Source organism: Oncorhynchus masou, chromosome 8, assembly GCF_036934945.1.
Source record: "Oncorhynchus masou masou isolate Uvic2021 chromosome 8, UVic_Omas_1.1, whole genome shotgun sequence".
Lineage (NCBI taxonomy): Eukaryota > Metazoa > Chordata > Actinopteri > Salmoniformes > Salmonidae > Oncorhynchus > Oncorhynchus masou.
The window spans coordinates 46614642-46628101 of NC_088219.1; the positions used below are offsets into that span (position 1 = coordinate 46614642).

Here is a 13460-nt window from a genome sequence, read left to right on the forward strand (position 1 = left end):
TGACCCGCGACATATGCTTGGTTTTTCTGGAACGGGTCACAAATTTGAACATTGAAGTGGGCACACACATTCCATTTGTTCTCCATTAGAGCTGGGACTATAAACTGAAAATGGACACTGATCATGACTTCTTGCAGGAATTTTGCTGATGTCATTAGGATGAGTGAGAAGTTTGAAATGAAATAAGATGGTTAATGGGACAATTGATGGTTACATCCATGGAGGTGGTAGTTCAAAGGATAATACAAAAAAGCTGTGGTGCACATTGTTAGAAACGTATTGTTCTATTTATCGTTATCGCATCAATTGAGGCAATTTATTGCTATATGGATTTTTGTCCTTTTCGCCCAGTTCTAGTTTCCATTGATGAAATCAAAGTGTTGCAGTCAGCAAATACAGCTGGGATGTATTTGGGGCGTGCAACCATATATGGGTAGTCTAGCACAGTTTGATGCAGTATTTGAGTACAAATAAGCAGACGTGTGTGTACACTTGTGGGAGGTCGCAAATAAACATGAACAGGAAGTCTGCCCGTTTAATCAACGCTGTCATCTGTCACTGCGTCACAACACGGGATGCTCCCAGATCCTCTTGGAGAGCTTTGGTGTGGCAGCAGCCACCATTAGAACTCGACACACTGACGTCAAAGCAGCTCTTATATACACTGAGTGTACAAAACATTAGGATCATCTTCCTAATATTGAGTTGCACCCCATTTTGCCCTCAGAACAAATCAAATCAAATTTTATTTGTCACATACACATGGTTAGCAGATGTTAATGCGAGTGTAGCGAAATGCTTGTGCTTCTAGTTCCGACAATGCAGTAATAACCAACAAGTAATCTAACTAACAATTCCTAATCTACTGTCTTATACACAGTGTAAGGGGATAAAGAATATGTACATAAGGATAAATGAATGAGTGATGGTACAGTGCAGCATAGGCAAGATACAGTAGATGGTATCGAGTACAGTATATACATGTGAGATGAGTATGTAAACAAAGTGGCATAGTTAAAGTGGCTAGTGATACATGTATTACATAAAGATGCAGTAGATGATATAGAGTACAGTATATACGTATGCATATGAGATGAATAATGTAGGGTAAGTAACATTATATAAGGTAGCATTGTTTAAAGTGGCTAGTGATATATTTACATCATTTCCCATCAATTCCCATTATTAAAGTGGCTCAATTTGTCAGTGCATGGACTCTACAAGGTGTCAAGCGTTCCACAGGGATGCTGGTTCATGCTTCCCACAGTTGTCAAGTTGGCTCGATGTCCTTTGGGTGGTGGACCATACGTGATACACACAGGATGTTGAGCATGAAAAACCCAGCAGCGTTGCGGTTCTTGACTCAAACCGGTGCGCCTGGCGCCTTCCACCATACCCCGTTCCAAGGCATCGTAGTGTTTGTACACACAGTGTACAGTATATGGTTATCCATCTAGAACTCTAGTTCTGCACAAAGTTCACCTGTCAACAGCCGTAGAGCTGTGGTATGGCGACTGGTAATTGCACTTCTGTAGAGTCTCATTATGAAGCAGAGGAAAAATGGGGGACGGTCTTAAACCCAGCTCAAGGTGAAACCTTGTTGGCCGGTATGAGGGGGAAAAATACTAATTTCCTGTTTAAAAATGGGCTTGGCTCACCCTTGCACAAGGGTCACCTATAAAATGGAACCCAACCAAGCTGTCTCTAGCGAAGCCAAATTGGAACCTAGGGCGGGATGCAGGTAGTGGGTGTTTTGTTCCATAATGCAGTTTGGGATTGCAGTGTGGGAACATGCCGCTCCACGAATACTGATGTTAATTGGAATGTTATTTGTTTTTGGATGAGAGTTGTTTCGTCAATTGTTGGACAACTGATAAACCACAGCATTCATTACGAAGTGGCCACTCTGAGGCCAGCACACACAATTTGGTTGAGCACTATTCCCAGAAATGTCTCTCACATCAGGTTTCCTTGAAGTTCTATTTACTTTTCCCAGGCTCTTCCCTGTTCTTCATTAGGCAGATTTGATGGTGGCTTCATATGTCTACGAGGCCTAGCCCTGTATCATATTGTTTCGGCTGTGTGCACACAATTCTTCTTTATTTTATTTTATTTTGATTCGTCATTATCCAAGTCTCTCTTTCCGGAGGTCAACTTTGCTTGGTGTGAAATCTGATTGCTTTCATCAGTTTTTGGAGGCCATCTTTGCCTTGGCACGTCCAACTCCAGTTTCCTCTGCCCAGCTAATCCTCCTGATGGCTTTTTCTTTGTTGTCGAAAGCTGCTCTTTGTGTTACGTCACCCATGTAGATGATGTCCTCTGACTCGTACAGTGGTGTTAATTTCAGAAGCGCTGGCACACCGAGCAGATTTAGTAGAATTCAACTCTGCTTTGCCCGCTTTTTTTTAATCATCGCTCAAAATGTGCCAAGACTCAATGCTCGCTTAATGGGAACATTTGAATCCTTTTTCATGGTTTTGAATAAATAACAGATGAGCGACATGGGTACATAACTCTATTTTACTGGTACTTATTTTTAGCTCCTAGTGTCCTGTTTTATTCCCATATGTATCTCAGCATTTTCTCTATAGGCCAACATTTGAGCAGCCTGTCTCTACACTATCTGGTCTGAGTCATATAGTGCTTTCAGAAAGTATTCATACCCCTTGACTTATTCCAAATGTTGTTGTGTTAGTCTGAATTCACAATGGATTCACTATTTTACCCCCTCACCTATCTACAGAAAATACCCCATAATTAGTGAAAACATTGTGTTTTTGAACATTTTGCAAGTTGATTGATTGAAAATGAAATACAGAAATATCTCATTTACATAAGTATTCAATACATGAACTTTGGCAGCTTATTTAGGCTTGCCATAACAAAGGGGTAGAATACGTCTTGACTAGAGACATTTCAGCTTTTCAATTTTTATTAATTTGTAAAAATGTGTTATGATCTTTAAGTGTTAGCGTTACATAGTCAAAAATGTGAATTTGATAGTTTCCTTATTTTTTAAGGTGTCAATGCCAAAGTCAACATGGTTCATAGTGGTAATACAGTGGGGCAAAAAAGTATTTAGTCAGCCACCAATTGTGCAAGTTCTCCCACTTAAAAAGATGAGAGGCCTGTAATTTTCATCACAGGTACACTTCAACTATGACAGACAAAATGAGGGAAAAAAATCCAGAAAATCACTGATTTTTAATTAATTTATTTGCAAATTATGGTGGAAAATAAGTATTTGGTCAATAACAAAAGTTTATCTCAATACTTTGTTATATACCCTTTGTTGGCAATGACAGAGGTCAAACGTTTTCTGTAAGTCTTCACAAGGTTTTCACACACTGTTGCTGGTATTTTGGCCCATTCCTCCATGCAGATCTCCTCTAGAGCAGTGATGTTTTGGGGCTGTTGCTGGGCAACAGACTTTCAACTCCCTCCAAAGATTTTCTATGGGTTGAGATCTGGAGACTGGCTCGGCCACTCCAGGACCTTGAAATGCTTCTTACGATGCCACTCCTTTGTTGCCCGGGCGGTGTGTTTGGGATCATTGTCATGCTGACAGACCCAGCCACGTTTCATCTTCAATGCCCTTGCTGATGGAAGGAGGTTTTCACTCAAATTCTCACGATACATGGCCCCATTCATTCTTTCCTTTACACGGATCAGTCGTCCTGGTCCCTTTGCAGAAAAACAGCCCCAAGGCATGATGTTTCCACCCCCATGCTTCACAGTAGGTATGGTGTCCTTTGGATGCAACTCGGCATTCTTTGTCCTCCAAACACGATGAGTTGAGTTTTTACCAAAAAGTTCTATTTTGGTTTCATCTGACCATATGACATTCTCCCAATCTTCTTCTGGATCATCAACCCCGTGTGGTTCTGGGATTTTTGCTCACCTTTCTTGTGATCATTTTGACCCCACGGGGTGAGATCTTGCGTGGAGCCCCAGATAGAGGGAGATTATCAGTGGTCTTGTATGTCTTCCATTTCCTAACAATTGCTCCCACAGTTGATTTCTTCAAACCAAGCTGTTTACCTATTGCAGATTCAGTCTTCCCAGCCTGGTGCAGGTCTACAATTTTGTTTCTGGTGTCCTTTGACAGCTCTTTGGTCTTGGTCATAGTGGAGTTTGGAGTGTGACTGTTTGAGGTTGTGGACAGGTGTCTTTTATACTGATAACAAGTTCAAACAGGTGCCATTAATACAGGTAACGAGTGGAGGACAGAGGAGCCTCTTAAAGAAGTTGTTACAGGTCTGTGAGAGCCAGAAATCTTGCTTGTTTGTAGGTGACCAAATACTTATTTTCCACCATAATTTGCAAATAAATTCATTAAAAATCCTACAATGTGATTTTCTGGATTTTTTTTCTCTCACTTTGTCTGTTATAGTTGAAGTAAAACCTATGATGAAAATTACAGGCCTCATCTTTTTAAGTAGGAGAACTTGCACAATTGGTGGCTGACTAAATACTTTTTTGCCCACTGTATATTTGAAGACCCAAACAAGTTTCAAGTTGATGATAGGCCATTGTGAAGGGGATTTACAAAGGATTTAAAAGTACACTTAAAATCTGATTTCCTGATTCATCAATTTCTCAGCCATTTTATCAATCCCTTAGTACAGTTCTTAACTTATTTTGAGAAATGCTATGGGCCTACATACCGAATGGTCTTATTTGGACTTGTGGTTAATGAGAAGAAGTTTTCAAAAATCTATCCTGAGGGACCTTGTGGGTCCTAGACAAAGATTTGACGTCACAAATTTGAAGTCACTCATGGCCTGTAGTTTCTGTGTGCCGAACTATATATTTTTTAGTTTTGTCCGTGTATTTTTTAAATATTTTTTTCTTCTTCAATTGCTGATTACATCAGAAGAACAATATGTTTAGCTGTAAACCCCTAATGAATATTACTTCACATGGATGTGGGGGCAGGCAGCAGTAGCCCCTGGGGAGCCTCTATGGTGCGGTTGTTGTAGGGATCTGCCCACATCAACATCCATGAAGGAAGCCAGTGTACTATGAGTTAAGATCAGGATAGCAGTCCCTGATCCTCGACACAGCAAGTGGGGATGACCACACAGGTTCCTGACACAATGCCACACGACAAATTGTAGTACACATGTTAGTGCTTCCTATAGTCATCCCCTGGGTCCCATGGGTCAGCCAGTGCACATCTTTCCTGTACTTCCTGGCGAAGCGCAAAACACCATTTTCCAGGATGCACAGGAAGAAGTATGGCAGTAAGCTGACACTGTGTGGGGCCCTGGCCACAGCACTCCCTTTGTATGTCAGTGTAGCCTGACAACTCACACTAAATTCTTACCTTCTTCTTCTTATTACCTCTACTTTAGCCTTAGACTGCCATCATTGAAGTTGTTTGTGGTGGCAAGGGTTACGAGGGGCATGTATGAAAAAAGTGAAGAGCGATTGGATCGTCTCTAACCAATGAGTGTATCAAAGCCAATGCCACATTTTCAAACCGCCGCTTTACTTACGCGTGTTCTGGCTCTAGACCAACTCATCGTTTTCTGAACCAATCAGATGGCCCTGAATGTGTTCGCATTCAGTGAAGGGTCGAGGAAGTACTCTGATCCGGACTTATTACGGAGAAGAAACGAACATCTGTGGGAGTGGCTTAGCGTTTGGACGGAGCAAGGAGTTGAGTAGCCAGGCAAATGTCAGTGGGCAGGTCCTTTCAATGACCACAATGGCACCACTGAGGCAGACTGGGTGCCACTGCTGCCTGTTCCTCACCTGGGGTGTATCATTATGCAGATTCTGTTGCAAAACGTTTCGCGAAGGAAATTGTTTAACGTTTTGTCTAGGAACCAAACGGAAGTAAACAGAGCAAACCAAACGGGGAGGGACTTACATGAATTTGTCCAATAGAAACTCTTGTTTTTCTTGAAAAACATTTTTCCATTTGGAGTAAACTGTTTCTATAGCCATGTAATTTAGCCTACACCATCACAATAAATGCATTGATTATTTTGGACCGGTCTAAAGAAACGTGATATGAAGAAAACATAGAGTATGCTTTTCTGAAATAGACATAACATAATAGTTATCCGTATGTTAGACCCTGATCTGGTTATGCCACATGGCTGTGGGCTACACTCGTTCATTTAGCAGACAGAATTCCGTTGCATTTGATATTTTTTTATAATATGAAGAATACAATTGAACATAGCTGAATAAAATAGAAAGGACATTTTCTCCGTACATTTTGAGGGAGTGTGCACATGCGGCTATTCTGTGTTGAGCTGTTAAAAAAGAAACACTGTACTCCTGTATGCTTAATTTAGTTATTTATTTAACTTTAGCACCTTGGTGCATTCAGCATGTCAACAATTCTTACAAAAACAAATAGTGATGAAGTCTCTTCCACTTTGAGCCATGAGAGATTTACATGCATATTATTCATGTTAGCTCTGTGTACTTTTAAGGGCCAACCATGCTGCCATGTTCTGAGCCAATTGTAATTTTCTGAGTTCCCTTTGTGGTAACTGAACAGTAATCCAGGTGTGACAAAACTAGAGCCTGTAGGACCTGCCTCGTTGATAGTGTTACAAAGACAGAACAGTGCTTTATTATGGACAGACTTCTCCCCATCTTAGCTACTCTTGTATCAATATGTTTTGACCATGACAGTTTACAATCCAGGGTTACTCCAAGCAGATTAGTCACCTCAATTTCCACATTATTTATTACAAGATTTAGTTGAGGTTTAGGGTTTAGTGAATGATTTGTTCCAAATACAATTCTTTTAGTTTATGAAATATTTAGGAGTGCCATGCTTGTTGAATGTCCTTCCCTATAAGCGTGCTGAAAGTCTGTCAATTTGTTTACAGTAAATTAAACTCAGCAAAAAAATAAATGTCCCTTTTTCAGGACCCTGTCTTTAAAAGATAATTAGTGAACATCCAAATAACTTCCATATCTTCATTGTAAAGCGTTAAAACACTGTTTCCCATGCTTGTTCAATGAACCATAAACAATTAATGAACATGCACCTGTGGAACGGTCGTGAAGACACTAACAGCTTATAGGCGGTAGGCAATTAAGGTCACAGTTATGAAAACTTCACTAGCCATACTGCTCGTTCTCGTTCTATCTCACAGCAAGAACTGGCAAATCTGGTGTAGGCCACGAGGAGGAGATGCACTGCAGTACTTGATGCAGCTGGTGGCCACACCAGATACTGACTGTTACTTTTGATTTTGACCCCCCCCCCTTTGTTCAGGGACACATTATTCCATTTCTGTTAGCCACATGTCTGTGGAACTTGCTCAGTTTATGTCTCAGTTGTTGAATCTTATGTTCATACAAATATTTACACGTTAAGTTTGCTGAAAATAAACGCAGTTGACAGTGAAGAGGATGTTTCTTTTTTTTTTTTGCTGAGTTTAGCATTGTATCTAGTCAAACACAATTGTCCCCAAAAGTTTACCGAGGGTTGGTAAAAGGGTGATTGGTAGGTAGCGGAATTACTTTAGCTTCCCTCCAGGCCTGAGGGCTCACACTTTCTGGAAGGCTTAGATTGAAGATAAGGCAATTAGGAGTGGCAATATCATCTGCTATTATCCTCAGTCATTTTCCATCCAAGCTGTCAGACCCCGGTGGCTTGTCATTGTTGATAGACAACTATTTTATTTTTTTCACTTCTTCCACACTCACTTCACGAAATTCAAAATTACAATGCTTGTCTTTTTATAATATCATCAGTTATACTTTGATGTGTAGTGTCAGCGTTTGTTGTTGGCATGTCATGCCCAAGTTTGCTAATCTTGCCAATGAAAAAATCATTAAAGTAATTGGCAATATCAGTGGGTTTTGTGATGAATGAGCCATCTGATGAATGATGTAGTTGAGTTTGCCTTTTTGCCCAAAATGTCATTTAAGGTGCGCCAAATCTTTTTTTATCATTCTTTGTAGCTTATCTTTGTTTCATAGTGTAGTTTCTTCTTCTTTTATTCAGTTTAATCACATGATTTCTCAATTTGCAGTCCGTTTGTCAATCGGTTGTACAGCCAGACTTATTTGCCATTATTTTTGCCTCATCCCTCTCAACAATAACTTTGTTCAGTTCCTCATCAATCCATGGGGATGTAACAGTTTTTTTTTTCTTAATGTGTGCTTGGTTATTAGTAACTGGAACAAGTAGTTTCATAAATGTGTCAAGTGCAGCCTCTGGTTGCTCTTCATTACACACTGCAGAACAACAAATATTCTTTACATCAACAATATAGGAATCACTACAAAACACCATTTTAGGCTCAGCCTTTCAAACGTTTTCCTAGATATGACTACTATATTGTGATCACGACATCCTATTGGATTTGGATACTGCTTTAAAGCAAATTTCTGTAGTATTAGTAAAGATGCGATAAATACATGTTGATGATTTAATTCCTGTGCTGTTTGTAACTACCCTGGTAGGTTGACTGATAACCTGAACCAGGTTGCAGGCACAAGTTACAGTTTGAAGCTTTTTCTTGAGTGGGCAGACTGATGAAAGCCAGTCAACATTTTAAATCACCCAGAAATATACCTCTGTTTATATCATATACCGTATCAAGCATTTCACACATTATCAAGATACTGACTGTTAGCACTTAATTGTCTATAGCAGCTTCCCACCAGAATGGGCTTTAAGTGAGGCAGATGAACCTGTAGCCAGATTACTTCAACAGTATTTAACATGAGATCCTCTCTAAGCTTTACAGGAATGTGGTTCTCAATATAAATGAGAACCTTGTTTCGTAAGTTACAGGTTAACGTGGGCTATTTTGAGCACTTTTCTGGGATGCTTGATTGTTTTCATTGCTTTACTGGGAAGCTTAGCAGAAGTAGACATGCTCATGTTATTTATGTTAGTGCAGGGTGAGCTGCACACAGTGGACTTCCTACTAGGTTACACCGCCTCAGTGCTAACGGTAAATCTGGTTTGTAGGCACATGATTACTGCATACAATGATTTGGGTGGATCCCATCTTCCTTATAAAACGATCTTTGTTTCCAGAAGGTTTCAAAATTGTCAGTAAATGTTGCACCCACAGAGCTGCAATAGCCTCATAGACAGTTATAGAGGGATAAAAGTTGTATGAAACATTTAATGCCACGATTTAGGGAGGGCACAGGGCCAGATATAAGATAAGGGGTGTTTGTTGGTGTCAAGGAGAGACTCAATCGGTTATTTAAAATCCATCTTCAGCTGTTCTGAGCTGCCCTTCATAATGCCATTGAATCCCACATGAACAATGATCAATTTACTGTTGCAGGTTTATAATGTTAGGGAGCAGCTTATTGATGTCCTGATGCAGGTTTATAATGTCTGGGAGCAGCTTATTGATGTCCTGTTGCAGGTTTATAATGTTAGGGAGCAGCTTATTGATGTCCTGATGCAGGTTTATAATGTCTGGGAGCAGCTTATTGATGTCCTGTTGCAGGTTTATAATGTTAGGGAGCAGCTTATTGATGTCCTGATGCAGGTTTATAATGTTAGGGAGCAGCTTATTGATGTCCTGATGCAGGTTTATAATGTTAGGGAGCAGCTTATTGATGTCCTGTTGCAGGTTTATAATGTTAGGGAGCAGCTTATTGATGTCCTGTTGCAGGTTTATAATGTTAGGGAGCATCTTATTGATGTCCTGTTGCAGGTTTATAATGTTAGGGAGCAGCTTATTGATGTCCTGATGCAGGTTTATAATGTTAGGGAGCAGCTTATTGATGTCCTGATGCAGGTTTATAATGTTAGGGAGGGGCTTATTGATGTCCTGATGCAGGTTTATAATGTTAGGGAGCAGCTTATTGATGTCCTGATGCAGGTTTATAATGTTAGGGAGCAGCTTATTGATGTCCTGATGCAGGTTTATAATGTTAGGGAGCAGCTTATTGATGTCCTGATGCAGGTTTATCATGTTAGGGAGCAGCTTATTGATGTCCTGATGCAGGTTTATAATGTTAGGGAGCATCTTATTGATGTCCTGATGCAGGTTTATAATGTCTGGGAGCAGCTTATTGATGTCCTGATGCAGGTTTATAATGTTAGGGAGCAGCTTATTGATGTCCTGATGGAGGTTTATAATGTTAGGGAGCAGGTTATTGATGTCCTGATGCAGGTTTATAATGTTAGGGAGCAGCTTGTTGATGTCCTGATGCAGGTTTATAATGTTAGGGAGCAGCTTATTGATGTCCTGATGGAGGTTTATAATGTTAGGGAGCAGCTTATTGATGTCCTGATGCAGGTTTATAATGTTAGGGAGCAGCTTATTGATGTCCTGATGCAGGTTTATAATGTTAGGGAGCATCTTATTGATGTCCTGATGCAGGTTTATAATGTTAGGGAGCAGCTTATTGATGGCCTGATGCAGGTTTATAATGTTAGGGAGCAGCTTATTGATGTCCTGATGCAGGTTTATAATGTTAGGGAGCAGCTTATTGATGTACTGATGCAGGTTTATAATGTTAGGGAGCAGCTTATTGATGTACTGATGCAGGTTTATAATGTTAGGGAGCAGCTTATTGATGTCCTGATGCAGGTTTATAATGTTAGGGAGCAGCTTATTGATGTCCTGATGCAGGTTTATAATGTTAGGGAGCAGCTTATTGATGTCCTGTTCTCGTGCTCCGGGAGAGTACAACGATTTTGCCATTTTCCACCATTGAACAGCCCAATACAACGGCTGGAGATGGGAATGGATAAATCCGCCCATTCCCACCCCTCACACAATTAGATGACCCTTTAACGGGCCCACGATAAGCAGGATAGCATACACCCGATACTCCCGGCGATGGGACCAGATCTCCCGCAGCAGGCAGTGCCCATCTGGAGTCAGCATAGTTGAAGTCAGCACAGCCGCTGCAGACACATTCAATCCCAGCGATGAAGGCACAGGTAGATCAGGCACAAGTGCAGCGAAGCTATTCCTTATGTCAATCTGCTCAAACATCTCGCAGACACTCCAGTCCGCTTAGCATCATGCCGCTGCCTTTGGATTCCACCTCTTGTGACATAAGACCAGCACTGATTGGAACAATCCTCTTGATGTTCTCTGTCTACTCCACTACAAGATGGAGGAGAACCAGATGGAGACGACATCCTTGGCAAGCAAGTTCCAGGGCGCACAGGCCATTCGGAAAGAGACAGATGGCAAGGCGGGGAAACAACCATCAGGCCCGCGTGACATCCAGCCACAGGAGTTGAGAATGATCCTATTTGTGTTTTCCCCATAAGTGTGCACAGAATTGACATTTCTAGCTAAGGATAGCCACCTCATTCCTGTAATCATACGCAGGCAAACAATTGCCTAATTGTAACACCGGAATGTCTGTTGGCCTGGACGAACTTAATAAACACATCTTCTACAGTGCTGGAAACATTCGTTAGCTATTTCAGGGCTCCATTGCAACTTTTCTAGCTCGCTGGCAAGTTGGTAGCAGGCGTTGACACAAGCACTTATGAATAAAAAGGAAAGAGGACTTTGGAAACAACAGGTTGAGGCGCAGGAGGTTAGAGTTCGTGACAGGGAGTGAGTCGTCGGGGGGGGGGGGGGCTGCAGGCTGGGAGCGTCCTGGGACACATAGATGGAACAACTTGTATTGGTGGGCCCTGAGAGACTGACTTGGTGGGACAGCCACCCACGTCACTGCATTGTCTCTGCACAGGAGGGATGCTTCCTGTGTTTGACCTTCTCCAGCCGATACGAGGACAGATTAATCAGTGTCTGTGAGAGAATAAATGTTCTGTAAAATAAAAATCTAGTAGATTGTTTCTAGAGATAAATAAACATGGGTGAACCACAGTTGAATTCAGAGATGTTGTTAGTCAGATGTCTTTCTCCATTGTGCATGCTGACCATAGCGGTCTGTCTCATTTTGTTTACAGGAGCCATTTGAGGATGGCTTCGCCAACGGGGATGAGCTGTCACCGGCCGAGGAGGCCGCAGCCAAGGAGGCGGCTGAGCCTAAGGGAGCGGTCAAGTTCGGGTGGATCAAAGGGGTGCTGGTAAGTGGTCAACCGACAGACTGTTTTACCTTTTTGCATCTCCTGAGAGTCCTCCTGCTTACCTTTTTGTTATGTGACACAATGTGACGTTTCCCCATCAATACCCCTGCATTTCGATCTGCATCTCCCCCTCCATTTTTATGTGTGTCTTTACTTTCTGGCATTTCTCTTTGACCCCTGCGTCTACATTGCTACTGCATCATAAGCACTTCTCTTTTTGTGGATATGACATTGTAGGGAATGCATTGTCCTCCAGTTATTCTTGAACACAATATTCAATGGCATGAATGGAAATCCTGACTTGGCGTACATGAATTTCAAGTCAGGATTTTGACCATAGTATATTTTTCTGCCCTCTCATTCAAAGTACAGAGAAATTCCTTCATGACCCCAGAATCAGACTCGGCCTCTTTTAGTTAACGTTTCATTCAACTTAAGATTCCCTTGGCTATCTAATTGTATTTTATCAGTCCTATAGCAGTCAAAGAGGAACCTCAATAATTGAGATGTGAGTCGAGCACATTCTACTCAAGATTCTGTGCAACTAGCAAGAAATCCTTTGGTGATTAATCCGTGGTCTGTCCAGGCCATAAAATGTTTCTGAGAGTCTAGTGTAAGAATCTGCCAGGGTTGTAGGAATTTGTCACACATTACATTTTTATTTATTTCACCTTTATTTAACTAGACAAGTCAGTGGATGCCCAATATTCAAATTTGAATACGAGTTCTACGTCCTACAAGACAAATCGGTTGCGGGACGAGCGTCACCATCTGACGTGAGACAATGCAGCAAATATTGATGGGTACGCTTCCTGCTTTTAGTACCTGCTTTGCTTTTATGGGTACACTCGCAATGCCAGTCAGTCCACCTATTATGTCATCATTGGCTTGAACGGGGACACCCGTTCTATTATTTGTATTTCCATGGCAACACATGCTATTCTAACGGCTAATACAGTGACCATGATCATTTGGCTGGCCAATAACAGTCATCCCAAATTCCATGACTGTCACAGCCCTAAATAAATGTGGTACTAGTTCCTGCTGCTTTTTAAAACGGTCAGATGGGTGAGAGGAAGAAAGGCTTTTACATGTCAAAATACAAGCTGGGTGACAAGAAACAGAGATTATCTGAGAAAGAACTAACTGTGCTGCACATCTGTCAGAACTGAAAACTTCAAACAAAGAGGAAATGGCTTGAAGTAAACTGTTTCTACTAGCTGTCATGAATGTAGTTAAAAGTACTTTACATTTTAGACAGGCACAGCGGTCTAAGGCACTGCATCTCAGTGCTAGAGGTGTCACTACAGACCCTGGATCAATTCCATGCTGTATCACAACCGGCCATGATTGGGAGTCCCATAGGGACCCATTGGCCCAGCATCATCCGGGTTAGGGTTTGTCTAGAGTTGGCCGTCATTGTAAATAAGAATTTGTTTTTAACTGA

The 13460-nt window shown here is 41.4% G+C and overlaps 1 protein-coding gene across 2 annotated transcripts in view; it reads left to right on the plus strand.

Moving 5' to 3' along the window:
• LOC135544750 (solute carrier family 12 member 2-like) overlaps window positions 1–13460 on the plus strand; it is a 99358-nt gene that overhangs the window by 13315 nt on the left and 72583 nt on the right. For both annotated transcript variants that reach the window (XM_064972614.1, XM_064972615.1), the window contains exon 2: window positions 11894–12013. In XM_064972614.1, coding sequence (XP_064828686.1) covers window positions 11894–12013 — 120 coding nt within the window. The remainder of the gene's footprint in view (window positions 1–11893; window positions 12014–13460) is intronic.